This window comes from Haliotis cracherodii, unplaced genomic scaffold (genome assembly GCF_022045235.1).
Source record: "Haliotis cracherodii isolate W230 unplaced genomic scaffold, xgHalCrac1.p SCAF_6, whole genome shotgun sequence".
NCBI lineage: Eukaryota > Metazoa > Mollusca > Gastropoda > Lepetellida > Haliotidae > Haliotis > Haliotis cracherodii.
The window spans coordinates 9,726,074-9,745,116 of NW_027266319.1; the positions used below are offsets into that span (position 1 = coordinate 9,726,074).

General features: G+C 41.3%; 2 protein-coding genes and 1 pseudogene across 4 annotated transcripts; all 3 read left to right on the forward strand.

The window, feature by feature from the left end:
• Positions 1-150: 150 nt before the first annotated feature.
• Positions 151-8,429, forward strand: LOC139445800 (ankyrin repeat and SOCS box protein 11-like). Of its 3 annotated transcripts, none has more exons than XM_071227026.1 (6): positions 151-235; positions 1,135-1,241; positions 1,922-2,025; positions 3,965-4,073; positions 4,896-5,018; positions 7,794-8,429. In XM_071227026.1, exons 2-6 carry the CDS (start codon positions 1,169-1,171, stop codon positions 8,267-8,269), a joined length of 885 nt encoding a protein of 294 aa, XP_071083127.1. In that variant the 5' UTR covers positions 151-235; positions 1,135-1,168; the 3' UTR covers positions 8,270-8,429. The 3 variants fall into 3 exon arrangements, with proteins under 3 accessions (XP_071083127.1, XP_071083126.1, XP_071083128.1); XM_071227025.1 differs by having other exon boundaries at positions 157-252; XM_071227027.1 differs by lacking the exon at positions 151-235 and adding an exon at positions 455-485.
• A 5,944-nt stretch (positions 8,430-14,373) lies between these two features.
• Positions 14,374-15,016, forward strand: LOC139446805 (uncharacterized). Its single transcript, XM_071228136.1, has 2 exons — positions 14,374-14,714; positions 14,827-15,016. Exons 1-2 carry the CDS (start codon positions 14,377-14,379, stop codon positions 15,014-15,016), a joined length of 528 nt encoding a protein of 175 aa, XP_071084237.1. The 5' UTR covers positions 14,374-14,376.
• Positions 15,017-17,220: 2,204 nt separating this feature from the next.
• On the forward strand, positions 17,221-17,864 carry LOC139446768 (inner centromere protein-like; annotated as a pseudogene).
• Positions 17,865-19,043: the final 1,179 nt, after the last annotated feature.

The following is a 19,043-nucleotide window of genomic DNA, read 5'->3' on the forward strand; positions in this document are numbered from 1 at the left end:
ACAATGGTTATTCAACTAATATTGTACGTATTTTATATTTAACATACTTTTATCTTCACGGGGAACGCCTCTAATATAGCTTGTCTTGTCGAACAAGCCAGGGTGTCTCAAGCGACACCTATCAGTTATTGGCGGTGCTGAGAGTTTGTAGGTAAACCATGATCAGCAGCAATGCGGATGTTGGGACAATGAATTATGCGTAGACAGCTGACTTAACAATTGACTGATGATAAGAGTAATCAGATAATACTGGTTAGACAAATATACCATTTTGGCCTAACTATTGATATGGGACGAGGACTCGAGATTTAATAGAAAGCATTTATCATAGATCTAAATCGGACATTCTGCCAGTTTCTGCCATATTTATTACATGTTTGAGTTTGACAGTTAGATCTACAGTTTGACTTATGTAAACCTATGTAAGATGCCTATTTAGTGTATAAAACCTTTACCTGATTCTTGGAGATAAAGTATATATAAGCGTAGGTGAATTCTCAACTGGACAGGTGTTTCAGCTAAACCTAATACAAAAAAAGATCTTAACAACGTGTCTACGGCACTTGTGAAATGAGTAACTACACTTCAAATGTTTCAACGAGATAGAATAAGATCATCCTTCATTAGACATAACGGTGTGTAAAATTGATTATCATTATTTTTTTATTTATGTAGCAATTTCTAGATAAATAAAAAAGAATGATAATGAATAATTAAACTAGATGTTAAGTTTCCACCTTTCATCATCTTATTTCTTTTGTTGTTCTTACATGTATATATATATGCTCTCTACCTCATAGCATCCATTCACCTCATGATACTCTGAAACGGTGTGTTCCTCATAATAAAGAAGTTGACATCCATAAAATCTCTTGCTTATGTGTATCACTTCTAAATGCCTTTTAAAGACTAGATGTAGCAATTTCTAGATCTAGTTAAATCATATTAACATGATTAAGGGCATAAAAAAGAGAGGAAAATAACCAATAGATCTGTGTCTATTACTTCGTCCATTGTGACCATTGCAACATCTAACAAAGTATGAAGCTGTAAAGAATGTGCAGGGCAAGTGCATGTACAGTTTCATAACCAATTACAGATCTATTTATTGCAACTTTTGTTTATCCTCTTAAGAAAAGTGAGAGGAGCGAGATCTAGAAATTAAACCATGTCAGAAGAAAAGAACAGCGAGGAGGAATGCTGCATTGACAAAGCAACATTTTATGCTTATGTTGCGGGAGGTGAGTGGCCTACATTTCTACATCTGTTCTGTGGTATTTATGGTACAGGAACAACAGGCAATGCAACCATGGCAACAGGCAATGCAACAGGCAGTACATCATGCTTGGTTGAATTTGGTTTGTTTGTTGTTTAACAGCGCACTCAGCAATATTCCAGCTATATGACGTCGGTCTGTAAATAATCGAGCCTAGGCCAGACAATCCAGTGATTGATATCATGAGCATTGATCCTCACAATGTGGGATCGTTGACATGCATCAACAAAGTCAGCAAGCCTGACCCCCCGATCCCGTTAGTTGCCTCTTACGACAAGCATAGTCGCGTTTTACAGCAAGCATGGGTTGCTGAAGATCTATTCTACCCCAGAATCTTCACTTTTAGTTATTTATGCTGCTAACTTGTGTTATTATCATGATTATGTTGCATTAGTTGTCGTGGTGATCATGTGTGCATGATTATGTGATTATTTTCATAACCTGATGCTACATGGTTACATCACTTTGTTCTATCACAAGTATTTTGGGCAAGTTGGCATTGTATAGATGTATGGTACTTTCTGTGCTAGAAGATCTCATTTGCATGTTTATTGAATCATGATACCAAGTTTATTATATATTTTATTTGTTTCGTAAATTGTACCAAATTGTACACTCAGCGAATAATCTCTGTTTACCACCCAGGTCAGGTAGAGCAAGTGAAGGCTTGTATAGAGGCAGGTCTCCCTCCTGTGATAACCAGCCTCACTGAGGACACAGACAGTCCTCTACACATAGCTGTCCTGGGGGTGAGTGTCAGGGTTCCTTGGGGTGAGTATCGGGGTTTCTTGGGGTGGGTATCAGGGTTCCTTGGGGTGAGTATCGGGGTTTCTTGGGGTGAGTATCAGGGTTCCTTGGGGTGAGTATCAGGGTTTCTTGGGGTGAGTATCAGGGTTCCTTGGGGTGAGTATCAGGGTTCCTTGGGATGAGTATCAGTGTTCCTTGGGGTGAGTATCAGGGTTCCTTGGGGTGAGTGTCAGGGTTCCTTGGGGTGAGTATTGGGGTTCCTTGGGGTGAGTATCAGGGTTCCTTGGGGTGAGTATCAGGGTTTCTTGGGGTGAGTATCAGGGTTCCTTGGGGTGAGTATCAGGGTTTCTTGGGGTGGGTATCAGGGTTCCTTGGGGTGAGTATCGGGGTTTCTTGGGGTGAGTATCAGGGTTCCTTGGGGTGAGTATCGGGGTTTCTTGGGATGAGTATCAGGGTTCCTTGGGGTGAATATCAGGGTTTCTGGGGGTGAGTATCAGGGTTTCTTGGGGTGAGAATCAATTTTCCTGGGGGAGAGTATTAGTAACCAGTAAATATAAGTTCCAAAGACTGGTGGAAATCCCTGATTTTGAATCCCTTTAACATGTTAAACAGAATTGAGGGACAGAAACTGGCATAATATTGATTTTATAGAATGCATAGTTTTTTCAGAAAATTATCGAAATGTACATATACCCCAATAATTCATAAATATTTTAAGAGGTAACACATTCAGGAAACAAATGACAGGGAAAACTGCTTCTTTTAACATGTATCTAAAACATAGATGACAATGTACCTTTTTTCAACAATGTAATCCTTTATTTTTGTGTTAAATATATTGTTGCTTCACAGCTGATACTAGATGAGAACTTTCAAAACCAAATTTGAAATACATCAATCTCATTAAAATCAGATCTAAGTTCTTGCTGCCGCTAAACAAAGATCTGAGGACATCCCATTACGGGTCACGTCAGAACGACCTTTCACGAACCTTGACCTCCCACTGAAACAACTAACAAGAAGTCGACATCAGCCGATTAGAAAGCAGCTTTCTTGAGCTTTACAGCACTTGTTTCAACCTGGCGACATCCATTTCAGACTACGCTTGAAAAATATATTGACAGAGTCCTGATTTCAATTTTGAAAACTGAACAAACGAACATTCCGGAATGTCTTATATATCATTGTGATTGTATGGCAATGCTTCCCACATACTGTGCAACGCCTCCTCCATTCAAATGTTTATCCCATGCAAACGAGAGACAGACGATGATTTAGATGGAATCTGTCATACGGGCCGTAACTGTCGTTCAGAATACCCCATGTTAACGTTTTCGACTGTCGCTTTCATGATCTGGTAAGCGACGCTTTGATTGGTTGCATGAAAGGTCGTTCTGACATGTAACAGGATGTCCTCAGAACTTTGTTTAGCGATAGCGAGACCTAAGATCTGATTTTAATGAGATTGGAAATACATTCAACTCTATAAAGTCAGTAGAATCTATGTGGGTAAAAAGAAAAGGACCGCCTCCATGTTCTAGTGGTAGAGCGTCCACCCGGACAGTGGAAGGTCTGGGATTCGATTTCCGACTGAGTCATACCAAATGATGTTTAAAGATGGTACGTGTTACTCTGCCTGGTGCTCGGCACTAAGGGGCTAAAAGAAGGCCTGGTCGACTTGGAGTCAGTATGTTGTGTCTGAGTGGGGTATTCATGTGAAACTGCCGCATGGTACCTCAGTGGGCTAGCACTATCAATCGGCATTAGTCTGGACTAGTACAAGCAGCCACACACACATGTGCATGCACATCGCTATTTAAGTGCAATAATTATATTTCACCTCACCTAAAGAGAAAAATGTATCTGTTCTGGCAGGTAGAAGATCTGTCAAGTTTGCATATTGTCCCCAATATTCAGTAACATAGACTTGACATTCAACAGGACAGCACTGAAATGGTGGATCTGCTGCTGTCACATACCAACTTCATCATGGCCACCAACATGTATGGGAAAACTCCCCTCCACTTAGCTTGCCGCAGTGGCAGACTAGGTATGTATTGTAGCAGATAAATCCTCCCTCTTGTTCTGTGTTGTCCTATGTTCTTGTCAATCGTGGCCTGAAAGTTGTCCTACGCTCCTGACAATCTTGGCCTGAAAGTTGTCCTATGTTCCTGTCAATCGAGGCCTTTGTGTTGTCCTATGTTCCTGTCAATCGTTGCTTGTGTGTTGTCAATTATGGCTTGTGTGTTGTCCTATGTTCCTATCAATCGTTGCTTGTGTGTTGACAATTATGGCTTGTGTGCTGTCCTATGTTTCTGTCAATTGTGGCCAGAGTGTTGTCCTACATTCCTGTCAATCATGGCTCGTGTGATGTCCTACGTTCTTGTCAATTGTGGCCCGTTTGTTGTCCTATGTTCCTGTCAATCGTGGTGTGTGTTGTCCTTTCTTCCTGTCAATCTTGGTGTGTGTTGTCCTACGTTCTTGTCGATCATGGCCCCTGTCAATCGTGGTGTGTGTTGTCCTTTCTTCCTGTCAATCTTGGTGTGTGTTGTCCTACGTTCTTGTCAATCATGGCCCCTGTCAATGATGAGTGTTGTCCTACGTTCTTGTCGATCATGGCCCCTGTCAATCTTGGGGTGTGTTGTCCTATGTTCTTGTCGATCATGGCCCCTGTCAATCGTGTGTGTTGTCCTAGGTTCTTGTGGATCATGGCCCCTGTCAATCGTGTGTGTTGTCCTAGGTTCTTGTGGATCATGGCCCCTGTCAATCGTGTGTGTTGTCCTAGGTTCTTGTGGATCATGGCCCCTGTCAATCGTGTGTGTTGTCCTAGGTTCTTGTCGATCATGGCCCCTGTCAATCATGTGTGTTGCAGATGTTGCCCGGAAGCTGCTGCAGCACGGCGCGGAGATCGACTACAAGGACTGTGGGGAGTGTACGCCGCTCTTCCACTCCGTGGACAACAACCAGGTGGACATGGTCAGACTGCTCATTGAAGGTCAGCACTTCGCCCCACACACTGAGGGTCAGAGTTGTGTCCCTTAGCACGGTCACTCAAACTGGCACTCGCCTCTCGCCCAAGCCAGTCTATCTTATGTAATCAAGGGCTGGTAGAATTTAAGACAGTTAAGGGGTGTCACTATTGGGCTAGTGAATATTGCAGGTTGATTCAACTTGCTAACCCAGGATCTGCTTGGCACTGGTTCGGATCTCTGACACACTCTGATTATAATCCTTGGTTTGTCAGCACCATGCCCCTGCTGGTGGGTTTCACCAGAATGGTAAATGTGTGAGACCTATTTCATATACAGCTGACGTACAGTGCGCTGAGACACTTTAAATTACCCCTTTCAACTTCAAAGAAGCGGCGTCAAAACCCTTCTGCCAAAACAGATATCATTCACTTACCTCATGAACATGATTATTGGAATTTCTGAAGTAAACATGTTAATACTAATTATAATAATGATTAATGATTGGATTTGGGGATAACCTTGTTTGTAGTTCAGTGTTAGTTATTCAATATATCCACTAAAAATATAACATCACCGGGAATTACAGACAGCTGCTCTGTGGGTAGGGTGGGGGTTGGCCTCGGATTTTATAACAAAAAATATAATGTCCCGAAAAATTCTTGAACAAAATAGTTATGCTTCAGACCATTGAAAAAAAAATAAAATTGCCTACCACAAAAACTACTTTGTTGCTAGGTGTTTTTCTTTTAAAAATATTCAGGTTCATAATTTTAAATTTTAAAAAATGTATTTTGTAGCTGTAGCTGAAAAAATATGTAGTCTTGAAACAAAATCCCAGCCTCCTACCGCCCCCAGAATATCAAATGGTAGGTCCTTAAGGCTTATGAATGACTTGTTCAACACCTTCAATGTAATATGTTTTCCGCCATGGTTTATCCTATCGAAAAAAATGTCATGACAAACAATTATTTTATACCAGTTATAATAAACTACAAGCCAGTATGCCTGTTGTTTGTTTTATTATCTATCATCCTCTCAATTCAACTTTCAGATCGTCGCGCTTGTCATTTGGCACAACCTTTTGAGTCTTTAAAGATTGAAATTTGAAAGTCCTCTCATTCTATAACTTATAGTATAAGGAGTGGTAACCTATTGCAGGTCTAGCAGAAAATAAACCCTCTGTGGAATTGTTAGGTTTTCCTTAGTTAATTTCCACTGAAGTGGCTCGGGGGGATACGGCAATGGCGTTTGTCTATCTGTCCATCCGTCCGTCGTTAAGTTAGAGAAACGTAAAGTTACCATTTAAGTGTTAGAAATGAAATTTTACACACTGATATTACTGGTCATGATCTTAAATGAGTTTGAAAATTCATTTTTGGCCTTACTCCATGATTTTCAAGTTAGTGCACACTGGGTGAAAATTTTTTCTCAGGAACTACTGAAATTACATGAATGAAAGTTAGCATGTTATATAAGAGAAAGTTGTCAAGACTGCATTCGAAAATTGATCCTGAAAATTATTTGTTTCAAGAGTTACTTCCCTTGCTACTTGTTTTTATTTTTGGAGCATACACAGTTACAGCCCTTGATCCATGTTATTTTACGAAGTGCATTGTGTCTGCAATGGGGACATGTTGTCTTAATAACTGCTGAAGTTAGATTATCTGAGAGATACTTATCAAGACTCAGTTTGAGAATTGGTGCCATAAATTATTTTTTCCAGAGCATGGGCCTTTTGTGTGTATTCATTTCACATTTAATCATTTTTTCAGATGACATAAGGGGGCACAGGTGGCCCAGTCGTCGCGATTCACTGTGCAGAGTGGCGTCCCTTAGGCACGCCAGAAACCTATGATTGTGGGTTCGAATCCCGGTTCGCCCCGATTATGTTTCTAGGTTTGTCAGCACCATACCCGTGCTCGTGGGTTTCACCGAAGTGGTAAACGTCTGAGACCTGCATCACTTCGGGCTTTCCTCCCACATTAAGCTGACACGCTGCGATATAACTGGAATACTGTTAAAAGGGGCGTTAAACCCAACTCACTCACTCACTCACTGATGACATAAAGCGACCCGAGTGGCTATCTATTCTGAAGGCTTTATAGGACTCTATATATCTAATGTGCCCCATGGCAGGGAGAGTGATAACGCTGTTTTCTTGGTATTTTTTGTTTGTTGTTTGGCACTGGAGTCAGCAAAATTCAGAATGATTCATGGCGGCCTGTAAGTAATCAAATCTAGACCAGACAAACCAGTGATTGATATTTTGAGTAACGTCCAACACCGTCAAAGTATGATGACATGCTGTCAACAAAGTCACCTAATCTGCTCCTAAATGTTGAATCTGTAGGGATTTGGGATAAGATGTGCCCCCAGTAACCTATACTGGTCCTTGAGGCCATTTATGATACACTCTGTGACTTGACTGTTTGTCATTATGCCCTGTTTTGTGATTGGTTCTTCATGCTTTCAGTCATTGGTTTGCCTGATCCGGACTTGATTTATACAGACCGTTGTGATGTAGCTGGAATATTGCACTGAGCAATATTCCAGTATATGACAGCGGTTTGTAAATAAACGAATCTGGACCAGACAATCCAGTGACTGACATTATGAGCATAGATCTACACAACTGGGAAATGATGACATGCATCAACCAAGTCAGCGAGCCTGACCACCCGATCCCGTTAGTCACCTCTTATGACAAGCATATGTGCTGAAGACCTATTCTAACACGGGACATGAATATTGATGACTGCATTGGAATATTTCTGACTGCATATATTTTACTTTCACAGCTGGTTGTGACCTTGACACTTTAAATGAAGAGCTGATAACTCCTCTAGATCACGCTTTACTCTTCAACAGAAAGGAGATTGTCTCCCTTCTTATCAAGGCAGGATGTGCTATTGACAAATCAGATGGACTCATCTACTACCCAGATCACTATGCAAACCACATTGTGTTTTCTCTGTTAGTTAACAACGACCTTGGCAACATCAAACTGCTTAATGACTGTGGATACACCATGAAATATTCATTCATACAAGAGATGTTTCGAAAGCGGCATATTCTAGCAATGGAAGAAGAAGCCTTTAAGATGTTGATGAGAATGGCCCAGAACCCTCATAGTTTGGCCAACTTGTGCAGGATGTGTATACGCAGGACGTTCCAAGTAAAGAGATCTGTGATTGGTCAGTCTGTGGACTCCATGATTGACAAACTCTATGTTCCAGAGAAACTAAGAAGGTTTCTCTCTTTCTGTGATATATAGTGTTTCACGTGTATGTTTATAGCATCATGTAACTATTTTCAAGTGCTGAAGTATTTAGTGTCCTATAAGTTGGCTGTCCATGATGGGGTGAATACAGAGCGCCTGCACAGAGAGAGGAAGATCGGGGGTTGGATAATAAAATAAACACTTGTAGAATAAAATGTACAGAAGATGTTTAGTGTTTCAGTCATTGAATATTAGATTCCCTGTGGAAATTAGTGGGGAGTCAAGTAGCTTCCTTTCCTTAGTTGATGTCAAAGAGCTCCCTCTTGAATGTATGTAATGATACTAGTTGATGTCAAAGAGCACCCTCTTGAATGCATGTAATGATACTAGTTGATGTCAAAGAGCTCCTTCTTGAATGTATGTAATGACACTAGTTGATGTCAAAGAGCTCCCTCTTGAATGTATGTAATGATACTAGTTGATGTCAAAGAGCTCCCTCTTGAATGTATGTAATGATACTAGTTGATGTCAAAGAGCTCCCTCTTGAATGTATGTAATGATACTAGTTGATGTCAAAGAGCTCCCTCTTGAAAGTATGTAATGACACTAGTTGATGTCAAAGAGCTCCCTCTTGAATGTATGTAATGACACTAGTTGATGTTAAAGAGCTCCCTCTTGAATGTATGTAATGATACTAGTTGATGTCAAAGAGCACCCTCTTGAATGTATGTAATGATACTAGTTGATGTCAAAGAGCTCCCTCTTGAATGTATGTAATGATACTAGTTGATGTCAAAGAGCTCCCTCTTGAATGTATGTAATGATACTAGTTGATGTCAAAGAGCTCCCTCTTGAAAGTATGTAATGACACTAGTTGATGACACAGTTGCATCCCTTGGGTTTGCCAAAATCCTGTGATCACTGGCTCAGATCCCAGATTCGCCCTTGATTTTCATTTACATTTTAAACGACCAATCAAACTTTGAGGGGAGGAGAGAGGAAATGGGACAGGGTCTTGCCACCACCAATTTGTAATGGGCATGAAGACATCCTTTCCATACTTTTGTGTGTTAGTGACATAGCTGTCAGACCAGTGAAGATCCGGGGTAGAATAGATCTTCAGCAATCCATGCTTGCCGTAAAAGGCGACTATACTTGTCGTAAAAGGCGACTATCGGGATCGGGTGGTCAGGCTCGCTGACTTGGTTGATGCATGTCATCTATCCCAATTGCGTGGATCGATGCTCATGATATTAAGCACTGGATTGTCTGGTCCAGACTCGATTATGTACAGACCGCCGTCATATAGCTGGAATATTGCTGAGTGCGGCGTTAAACAACAAACTAACCAACCATTGTCAATTTATGAATTTCTCGCAAACTCAAACTTTCTATCCCAATCAGTTGAACTGGCGGCCATGTTGTTGATATCGCCAACCCAACTTGCATTCTGATTGGTCTGTTAGACTGAGTAGACTAGCAAATCAAATATTTGCTCCTGAAAGTCAAGGGCGGATAATCTGAGACCGCGAGAGCCACAGGAATGGATCCAGGGTTTGGTGCCGGTTACTGACATGCGAGCTCAGGAGATACGGAGAATGGTCCGCACTATATCCAGAAAAAAAACATATAAAATGTTGTGTTGCATGCCAGCTATTCACGAAACATAAATATTTGTGCATCACATATATAAACGGTTTGATTAAGTTTAGGTCTGGGATACGCGTGGACGTATCAGGTTGTTGGAAATGTAAATATATATCCCCGTGTTATGGGTTTTCGGACGCTTAAGAAACATTCGTAGGTTTCTCTTTAATCACATGAACAGCTGTGAAATATCTCATTCACTTTTAAAAGACAACTTTCTCTTAAAAACAAGCCATCACCTGAGTATTTGCAATGTTTGTGTGATGCTACATCCCCCGATGTAGCGCGAGTAATCGCTTGACGATTCGTATTACGTCCGAAAACCTAGTATCCGACGATCTAGACACTTTAAACATATTTCATGGTATAAAATGGCGGGAGATACTAAAAACGGGGTTCACATATTGTACCCATGTCGAGAATCGAACCAGGGAATTCTGCGAAATTGTCGTTAAAGGGCTCGACACCTTCTTGCCCATACACCTCCAAAGCCGCTTCGTCTTTGAAGACATCCATACGCAACTCTTTCGTCCCACCGTGCCGCTTTCCGTCACTTTCTAAAATCGCGAGGAAGGCTCGGGTGTGAGTGTAGGAAAAGGGTCAACTTCTGCCCCACCAGTTAACAGGCGTCCGCCTAAACACGTTTCATCTGTGTTTAATTTCCGTTAGTCTTATGTATACTTAGCTGCTTGTTGAAGAATTGATACTACATATATTCCATATGTCCTCGTTAACAACAACGTTTTGAAAATATAGTTCCAACATGTTGATAAAGAGAGGTTATCACGCGAGTGTGTTTGGGGATGGTAAATATCCTGTATTAGGAATAAACGTTGTATTTAGCGAGCCTTGGCGAGCTAAATACATAGTGTTTATTCCTAATACAGGATATTTACCATCCCCAAACACACAAGCGTGATAACCTCTTTATCATATAATGTCATTCTTTAATTTTGTGTTTGAAAATCGCTAGCCCTTCCTCACAAACATTACCGAAACATTGCGAGTTTTCCTGGAATGCGCGCATTAATATTTATTACGTCACATGGTAAGTGATGTGTCAGTCGGACAGTGACAGAAGCCAATATAGTTCCAACTGAAATCTGTTTCTTTTACAGTGGCGAAGCAAAATATACGCATAACAAAAAAAGATTACTTGCATTTCGCGGCAATCCATCGGTCTGTCCGCTGGAGTAAATGCCCTTTGTCAAAGGGAAGCTACTAGGAAGAACCCTAGTCTATGAGACGTCATGGCCACGATCAGACGTTGGCAGTCCGCCTGTCCTGTTAAAACGTTAGAAGTGCAATCAGATGAACACCCAGCGACAAAACGAAACAGGTAACAATTCAAATATATTTCGGCCAAATCCAACTATTTTAATTTGTGGAAAAGGTTTCAAGCCGCAGAGGTCTACAAGCACAGATATGGCTACTGATCCCGCTTGGCTAGGGCTAGTGCCCTCGCCAAATTGTTTCGAAATTTATATCTCCAAAGTTGCCAAAACTTTTAAAATGCCTTAGCGACGTCACAGTTATAGACTGATTTTAAGTATATTAGACTGTTCTTTTGCTTATGATAGCAATTATCTCTGTAGTTTATCCAGATTCCCTATGGTTAATTCTGACTCGATTGCCGAATGACATGGGCGACGCCATGTTTGTTTATAAACACCAAAAGATATCGTTTTTATCCGTTGGCTTTATCCTGCCGAGAAACCTACCCGTTATATGATAAATAAATACATGCTCAGGGGCAGGACCCGGCCGGACGTGGTATACTGATCAGCGTAAATAACTAAACAAAACTATCGTAAACGTAAGATGAGTCACATAACTCATGCAAACGGCCGTTACGTCAATCATTGTGTCATGGAAGAAGATCGGTACGGTGGGATTACAGCAAGACAGAGGACCCGTTTGATAGTGGTAGAGAAAAATCTAATGGACAGCGCTACCGGGACGAGATCATCGGCCCTGTTGTTCTACCGTTTTTGCGTCGTCATGGCCCACGCATTACCTTTCAACATGACAACGCCCGGTCTCAGATTGCTCGATTTGTTCAGGATTCTCTTCAACAAAACAACTAGAATGTCATCTCTGGCCGGCTCGCTCCCCTGATCTCTCACCAATCGCGCACATGTGGGATGAGATGGATTGGCACCTTCGACGTCAACCACATGTTCCACAGACACTCCAGGAACTTCGAAACATGCTCCAGCAGATATGGACAGATATCCCACAGGACTTTGTGCGACGCCTGTTCCATTTCATGAGACGCAGATATGTTGCTTGCATCGCAACCAGAGGTAGACACACCCGCTATTGATTTGTAAATTGACATTTTGGCATGTTCATGGGGTTTTTTTTATGAAATCACGCATTTTCTGAAGTCAGTATGGCAAATTAAACCATTTGAACAGTTACACTTTACAGGAGTCTTTTATCTGTTGCAAACCGAAATTGTTTCAGATTTGGTAAAAAACACAACTTTGCATTAAATCTTATTCAATGTCACAGGAACTTTTGTTCAGTATATTAATTGCAGATGGTCCTTTGAGCATCGTTTGTTCAAGACAGACGTTGTTTTGCATGAATTTTGTTTACCCTATAAATAAGCAACAGTGGCAGATCCTAGAGATGCGTATTTTGTACTTTTTCTTGCGAGGCTTTGAATGATTCATTTTCTACCAAAACAGCCTCTTGAGGGTCCACTTTGGTTAACCTATACTGAATAGCACAACATGACGTTAAAATAAGGGATTGTTCGATTTTATGTGGTTCCAAAACATTTTAACGTCAAAATTACACCGATGCCTTTTGCATCTACATCTTGATTCTCTGCATCGCGATTTTCCTGTATTATAGATAGAGGTGCTATCAGAGACCTATTATACGGTCTCTGGTGCTATGACCTCAGCGTGAGTTCATGTTGACCGACAGTGTCAAGGCGAAGGGAGATTACTCCAAATCCCCCTAACAAAACCTAAAGAGAAAAGTAGCAGTAATAAAAGAACACCTGATCTCTCTCAAAGTCACAAACTCACCATCAGGACCCAGTAAAAACTGATGTGATAAGGGATGAACAATGTATATATTCCCCCACCAAGAATACCAACAAACTGGGCATACAGTGGACTATAGTGAAAATGAATATTATAATATTCTGTCAGTGGTAGAGCATGTCTGGCAATAATTATGACAAACACGCAGGATTTAAAGTGACTCGACGATTCACTACTAACGTCCGCTTATGACATGACTTCCCAGTGAATTACTGCTTACCATTAAGCTGGAATATTGCTGAGTGCGGCGTTATAAAAAAACAAATTCCCCTTTACCTACACAGCTACTGTGCAACTGTGGGTCGCCACTCCTTAGTAAAGACTAATAATCAAAGTATAGCTGTTATGTAACTTATCTTCCATCAAGAGTTTCGTCATGGGGCATCTTCCAATCCATGTGGGTCTTGGTAACACCCAGGGTGACACCATCCGTTACATCTACTTCTGGGGATTCGACACAGCAGTGACATTGGAAGCCCTCCTTATATTAATACCAGTATCCAACAGATCAAAGTACGCATTCCATGCATAACGGATCCGGAATCTTAAACATAAAGTAATATTACAATGACAAAGTAGTAATTAATGCTTTAAGTCAAATTTGTGAGGTCTATTTTATACTTTTCGATACATCGGGCCACAGATAAATCATTTAAATTAAAAAACAAAAAAACACAGACATTTCCTAAGGAGGCTCCACGACAGTATTCACTGATATTGAATTGGCCGTCCGCCTTCCGGCCAACCTCGCCCCTTTCCAACCATTTCCGTAGCTTATTTTCAACGGAAATGGCCGATCGTGTTCGGAGTGGAAATGGGCCATTCGTCACCACTCGCCACTTTCCGTAACCGCTATTCGGCGTCATTCGTCAACACTCGCCCCTTTCCGTAACCTGCAAGAAGACTCGTCCCCCTATCGATGAATGTTATGTGCGAAAATACGACAAACCAATCAGAATGCGCGTATGATTTCAAGTTCTTCGTCAAAGAATCCCTCAGAAATAATTTTTGATTTTACATATGTCTTGCATCTAAAAATATACCAAAGACACAGTTTAATGTATGCAATCATACTGTATAATTCTGCACGTCCCGATGTGCTTTAAATTGCATCTAAAATATAAATAATATATGGGGAAAATGCGTGAACCATTATGCAACGAGTTGACAATTGTTTTAGGTATGCCCGTTTGCGCGAAGACGGAACCCGGTCGCAAAAATGGCCACGAGAGGGGCACGAGTCGCTATTCGGCTTGTCCCGGAATAACACGAGTTGGTCACGAATGATTCGGCGTGTCCAGGAATAACACGACTTGGTCACGAATGGAAATAGGCGAGTCAGTGACGTCACTACATTATGACGTCACGTAATTGTGTCGTCATGTAATTGTCTCGCCCATATTCATGGAGACTGGCCGTGTTTTTCATAGATGCCAAATATCTCTGTCTAAAATGGGATGCAAACAGACCAAGGTCAAACCTTTCAAGCAGACATTTCCCGAGGAGGCTCTGACGGGCAAGATCAACTGTCCTCACGAGCTGTACTACGCCAAGTGTCAGGTGACACCGCCCACACCCCGCCTGTCAGGGGCGCAGATTCTTCAACAGCTACGAGATGAAGGCTTGGTCCCCGACCGTCAGTCCAGCGGAGGAGTGGCCTTCTCTGTCCCTGTCGTGGAGTGTGTTGTTCCCCGTGGCAAAGCTCCCCGACGTCTGGAGCAAATCCCAGTGCGATGCTTCTACACAGCTGAGAGGAGGAGACAGAAGGCTGATCTATTCCGACTTGACAGGTAAAATCTTTAGGAAGAAGTCAAAACACTTAAACCGTTTTCATTACTAAACATGCCTTTGTATATATTTCATACTGAACTAATTTCATATTGCGTGTCTTTTTTTATTCAGGTTCGTGGAGAAAGTCCAGAGGAAACAACTGGACAGAGAGATAAAGCACAAAGCTGTCAAGGACGAGAAGAAACGTCGCCAATTCCTAAAGAAAATGAAGGCGGAACATCAGCTCCAGATGAGAGAGGAGAAACTGGAGAGGCTGGAGGAAGAGCGGGCGGCGAGGAGGAAGAAGCCAGCCAAGAAATAGACTGAGTGGAGCGAGTTGATGATGGTCGGTAGGATGTAGGGAACAGCGGATGATGCAAGTGAAGCAAGAACATTAACTGAAAAAAAAGAACAAAAGGAAAACGGAAAAAAAGAAAAGCATCAGGCCAAGCGAAACAGGAAGCCAGAAGATTCAGTAGAAATGAATACAGTTCATACGCTTGCAGTGTTAATATTTTCAAAATTCATTTTTTTCCTAATTGAAAAATGTTTTATGGGACCTCTTTTATGTAACATATTATGTGCATATCTTATGAACGTTGGTCAATTACTTATGAACGCTGTGCAGATACGTTATATATACGTGTAATGGTTGTATACTTTAAGTTTATAATAAAATCATGATTTATGCAGTTCATATCTTATCTGTGATTTTATTGTTATATTTTATAATGTTGACATTTTTTAGTAAGGTGTACCGTGGTATGTCCGTATGTTGGACGTGAATATGTTGTGTTGTCATGTAGATGATGTGGTGTGCGAGACTGTAACATTTGTTTCACATTGTCTCTGCAAATCTCTTCAGCGTTGACGTGATTGTGACTGATGCCACAAAGAGAGCGTCAGCAAACTGCAGATTTTTAAAGGTTTTTATGTGTGGTTTTTGTTTTGGCCTTTGACTTTTCAAGGCAGAGTTTGGAACTCACCATAAATCCTCGAAAAAGCGCCGTGCTTGTATCAATTGCGAATGGTCCTTTGAGCATTGTTTGTTCGAGACAGGCGTTGTTTTGCATAATTTTTGTTGACCCTATAAATAAGCAGCAGTGGCAGATCCTAAAGATGCGTATTTTGTACTTTTTCTTGCGAGGCTTTAACCGATTTATTTTCTACCAAAGTAGCCTCTTGAGGGTCCACTGTGGTTAACATATACTGAATAGCACAACATGACGTTAAAATAAGGGATTGTTCGATTTTGTGTGGTTCAAAAACATTTTCACGTTATAATTACACTAATGCCTTTTGCATCTACATCTTGATTCTCTCCATCGCGATTTTCCTGTTTTATTGATAGAGGTACTATCAGAGACCTATTATACGGTCTCTGGTGCTATGACCTCAGCGTGAGGACATGACCGACAGTGTCAAGGCGAAGGGAGATAACTCCAAATCCCTCTAACAAAACCTAAAGAGAAAAGTAGCAGTAATAAAAGAACACCTGATCTCTCTCAAAGTCACAAACTCACCATCAGGACCCAGTGAAAACAGATACGATAAGGAATAAACCATGTATATTTCCCCCCACCAAGAATACCAACAAACTGGGCACACAGTGGACTATAGTGAAACTATTCTGTCAGTGGTAGAGCATGTCTGGCAATAATTATGACAAACACGCAGGATTTAAAGTGACTCGACGATTCACTACTAACTTCCGCTCCATGACATGACTTCCCAGTGAATTACTGCTTACCATTAAGCTGGAATATTGCTGAGTGCGGCGTTATAAAAAAACAAATCCCCTATAACTACACCTACTGTGCAACTGTGGGTCGCCACTCCTTAGTCAAGACTCATAATCAAAGTATAGCTGTTATGTAACTTATCTTCCATCAAGAGTTTCGTCTTGGGGCATCTTCCAATCCATGTGGATCTCTGTAACACCCAGGGTGACACCATCCGTTACATCTACTTCTGGGGATTCGACACAGCAGGGACATTGGAAGCCCTCCTTATATTAATACTAGTATCCAACAGATAAAAGTACGCATTCCATGCATAACGGATCCGGAATCTTAAACATAAAGTAATATTACAATGACAAAGTAGTAATTAATGCTTTAAGTCAAATTTGTGAGGTCTATTTTATACCTTTCGATACATCGGGCCACATATAAATCATTTAAATTAAAAAACAAAAAACACAAACATTTCCTAAGGAGGCTCCACGACAGTATTCACTGATATTGAATTGGCCGTCCGCCTTCCGGCCAACCTCGCCCCTTTCCAACCATTTCCGTAGCTTATTTTCAACGGAAATGGCCGATCGTGTTCGGAGTGGAAATGGGCCATTCGTCACCACTCGCCACTTTCCGTAACCGCTATTCGGCGTGTCCCGGAATAACACGACTTGGTCACGAATGGAAATAGGCGAGTCAGTGACGTCACTACATTATGACGTCACGTAATTGTCTCGCCATATTCGTGGAGACTGGCCGTGTTTTTCATAGATGCCAAATATCTCTGTCTAAAATGGGATGCAAACAGACCAAGGTTAAACCTTTCAAGCAGACATCTCCCGAGGAGGCTCTGACGGGCAAGATCAACTGTCCTCACGAGCTGTACTACGCCAAGTGTCAGGTGACACCGCCCACACCCCGCCTGTCAGAGGCGCAGATTCTTCAACAGCTTCGAGATGAAGGCTTGGTCCCCGACCGTCAGTCCAGCGGAGGAGTGGCCTTCTCTGTCCGAGTCGTAGAGGGGGTTGTTCCTCGTGGCAAAGCTCCCCGACGTCTGGAGCAAATCCCAGTGCGATGCTTCTACACAGCTGAGAGGAGAAGACAGAAGGCTGATCTGTTCCGACTTGACAGGTAAAATCTTTAGGAAGAAGAGTCAAAACACTTAAACCGTTTGAATTACTAAACATGCCTTTGTATTGATTTCATACTGAACTAATTTCATATTGCGTGTCTTTTTTATACAGGTTCGTGGAGAAAGTCCAGAGGAAATAACTGGACAGAGAGATAAAGCACAAAGCTGTCAAGGACGAGAAGAAACGTCGCCAATTCCTAAAGAAAATGAAGGCGGAACATCAGCTCCAGATGAGAGAGGAGAAACTGGAGAGGCTGGAGGAAGAGCGGGCGGCGAGGAGGAAGAAGCCAGCCAAGAAATAGACTGAGTGGAGCGAGTTGATGATGGTCGGTAGGATGTAGGGAACAGCGGATGATGCAAGTGAAGCAAGAACATTAACTGAAAAAAAAGAACAAAAGGAAAACGGAAAAAAAGAAAAGCATCAGGCCAAGCGAAACAGGAAGCCAGAAGATTCAGTAGAAATGAATACAGTTCATACGCTTGCAGTGTTAATATTTTCAAAATTCATTTTTTTCCTAATTGAAAAATGTTTTATGGGACCTCTTTTATGTAACATATTATGTGCATATCTTATGAACGTTGGTCAATTACTTATGAACGCTGTGCAGATACGTTATATATACGTGTAATGGTTGTATACTTTAAGTTTATAATAAAATCATGATTTATGCAGTTCATATCTTATCTGTGATTTTATTGTTATATTTTATAATGTTGACATTTTTTAGTAAGGTGTACCGTGGTATGTCCGTATGTTGGACGTGAATATGTTGTGTTGTCATGTAGATGATGTGGTGTGCGAGACTGTAACATTTGTTTCACATTGTCTCTGCAAATCTCTTCAGCGTTGACGTGATTGTGACTGATGCCACAAAGAGAGCGTCAGCAAACTGCAGATTTTTAAAGGTTTTTATGTGTGGTTTTTGTTTTGGCCTTTGACTTTTCAAGGCAGAGTTTGGAACTCACCATAAATCCTCGAAAAAGCGCCGTGCTTGTATCAATTGCGAATGGTCCTTTGAGCATTGTTTGTTCGAGACAGGCGTTGTTTTGCATAATTTTTGTTGACCCTATAAATAAGCAACAGTGGCAGATCCTAAAGATGCGTATTTTGTACTTTTTCTTGCGAGGCTTTAACCGATTTATTTTCTACCAAAGTAGCCTCTTGAGGGTCCACTGTGGTTAACATATACTGAATAGCACAACATGACGTTAAAATAAGGGATTGTTCGATTTTGTGTGGTTCAAAAACATTTTCACGTTATAATTACACTAATGCCTTTTGCATCTACATCTTGATTCTCTCCATCGCGATTTTCCTGTTTTATTGATAGAGGTACTATCAGAGACCTATTATACGGTCTCTGGTGCTATGACCTCAGCGTGAGGACATGACCGACAGTGTCAAGGCGAAGGGAGATAACTCCAAATCCCTCTAACAAAACCTATAGAGAAAAGTAGCAGTAATATAAGAACACCTGATC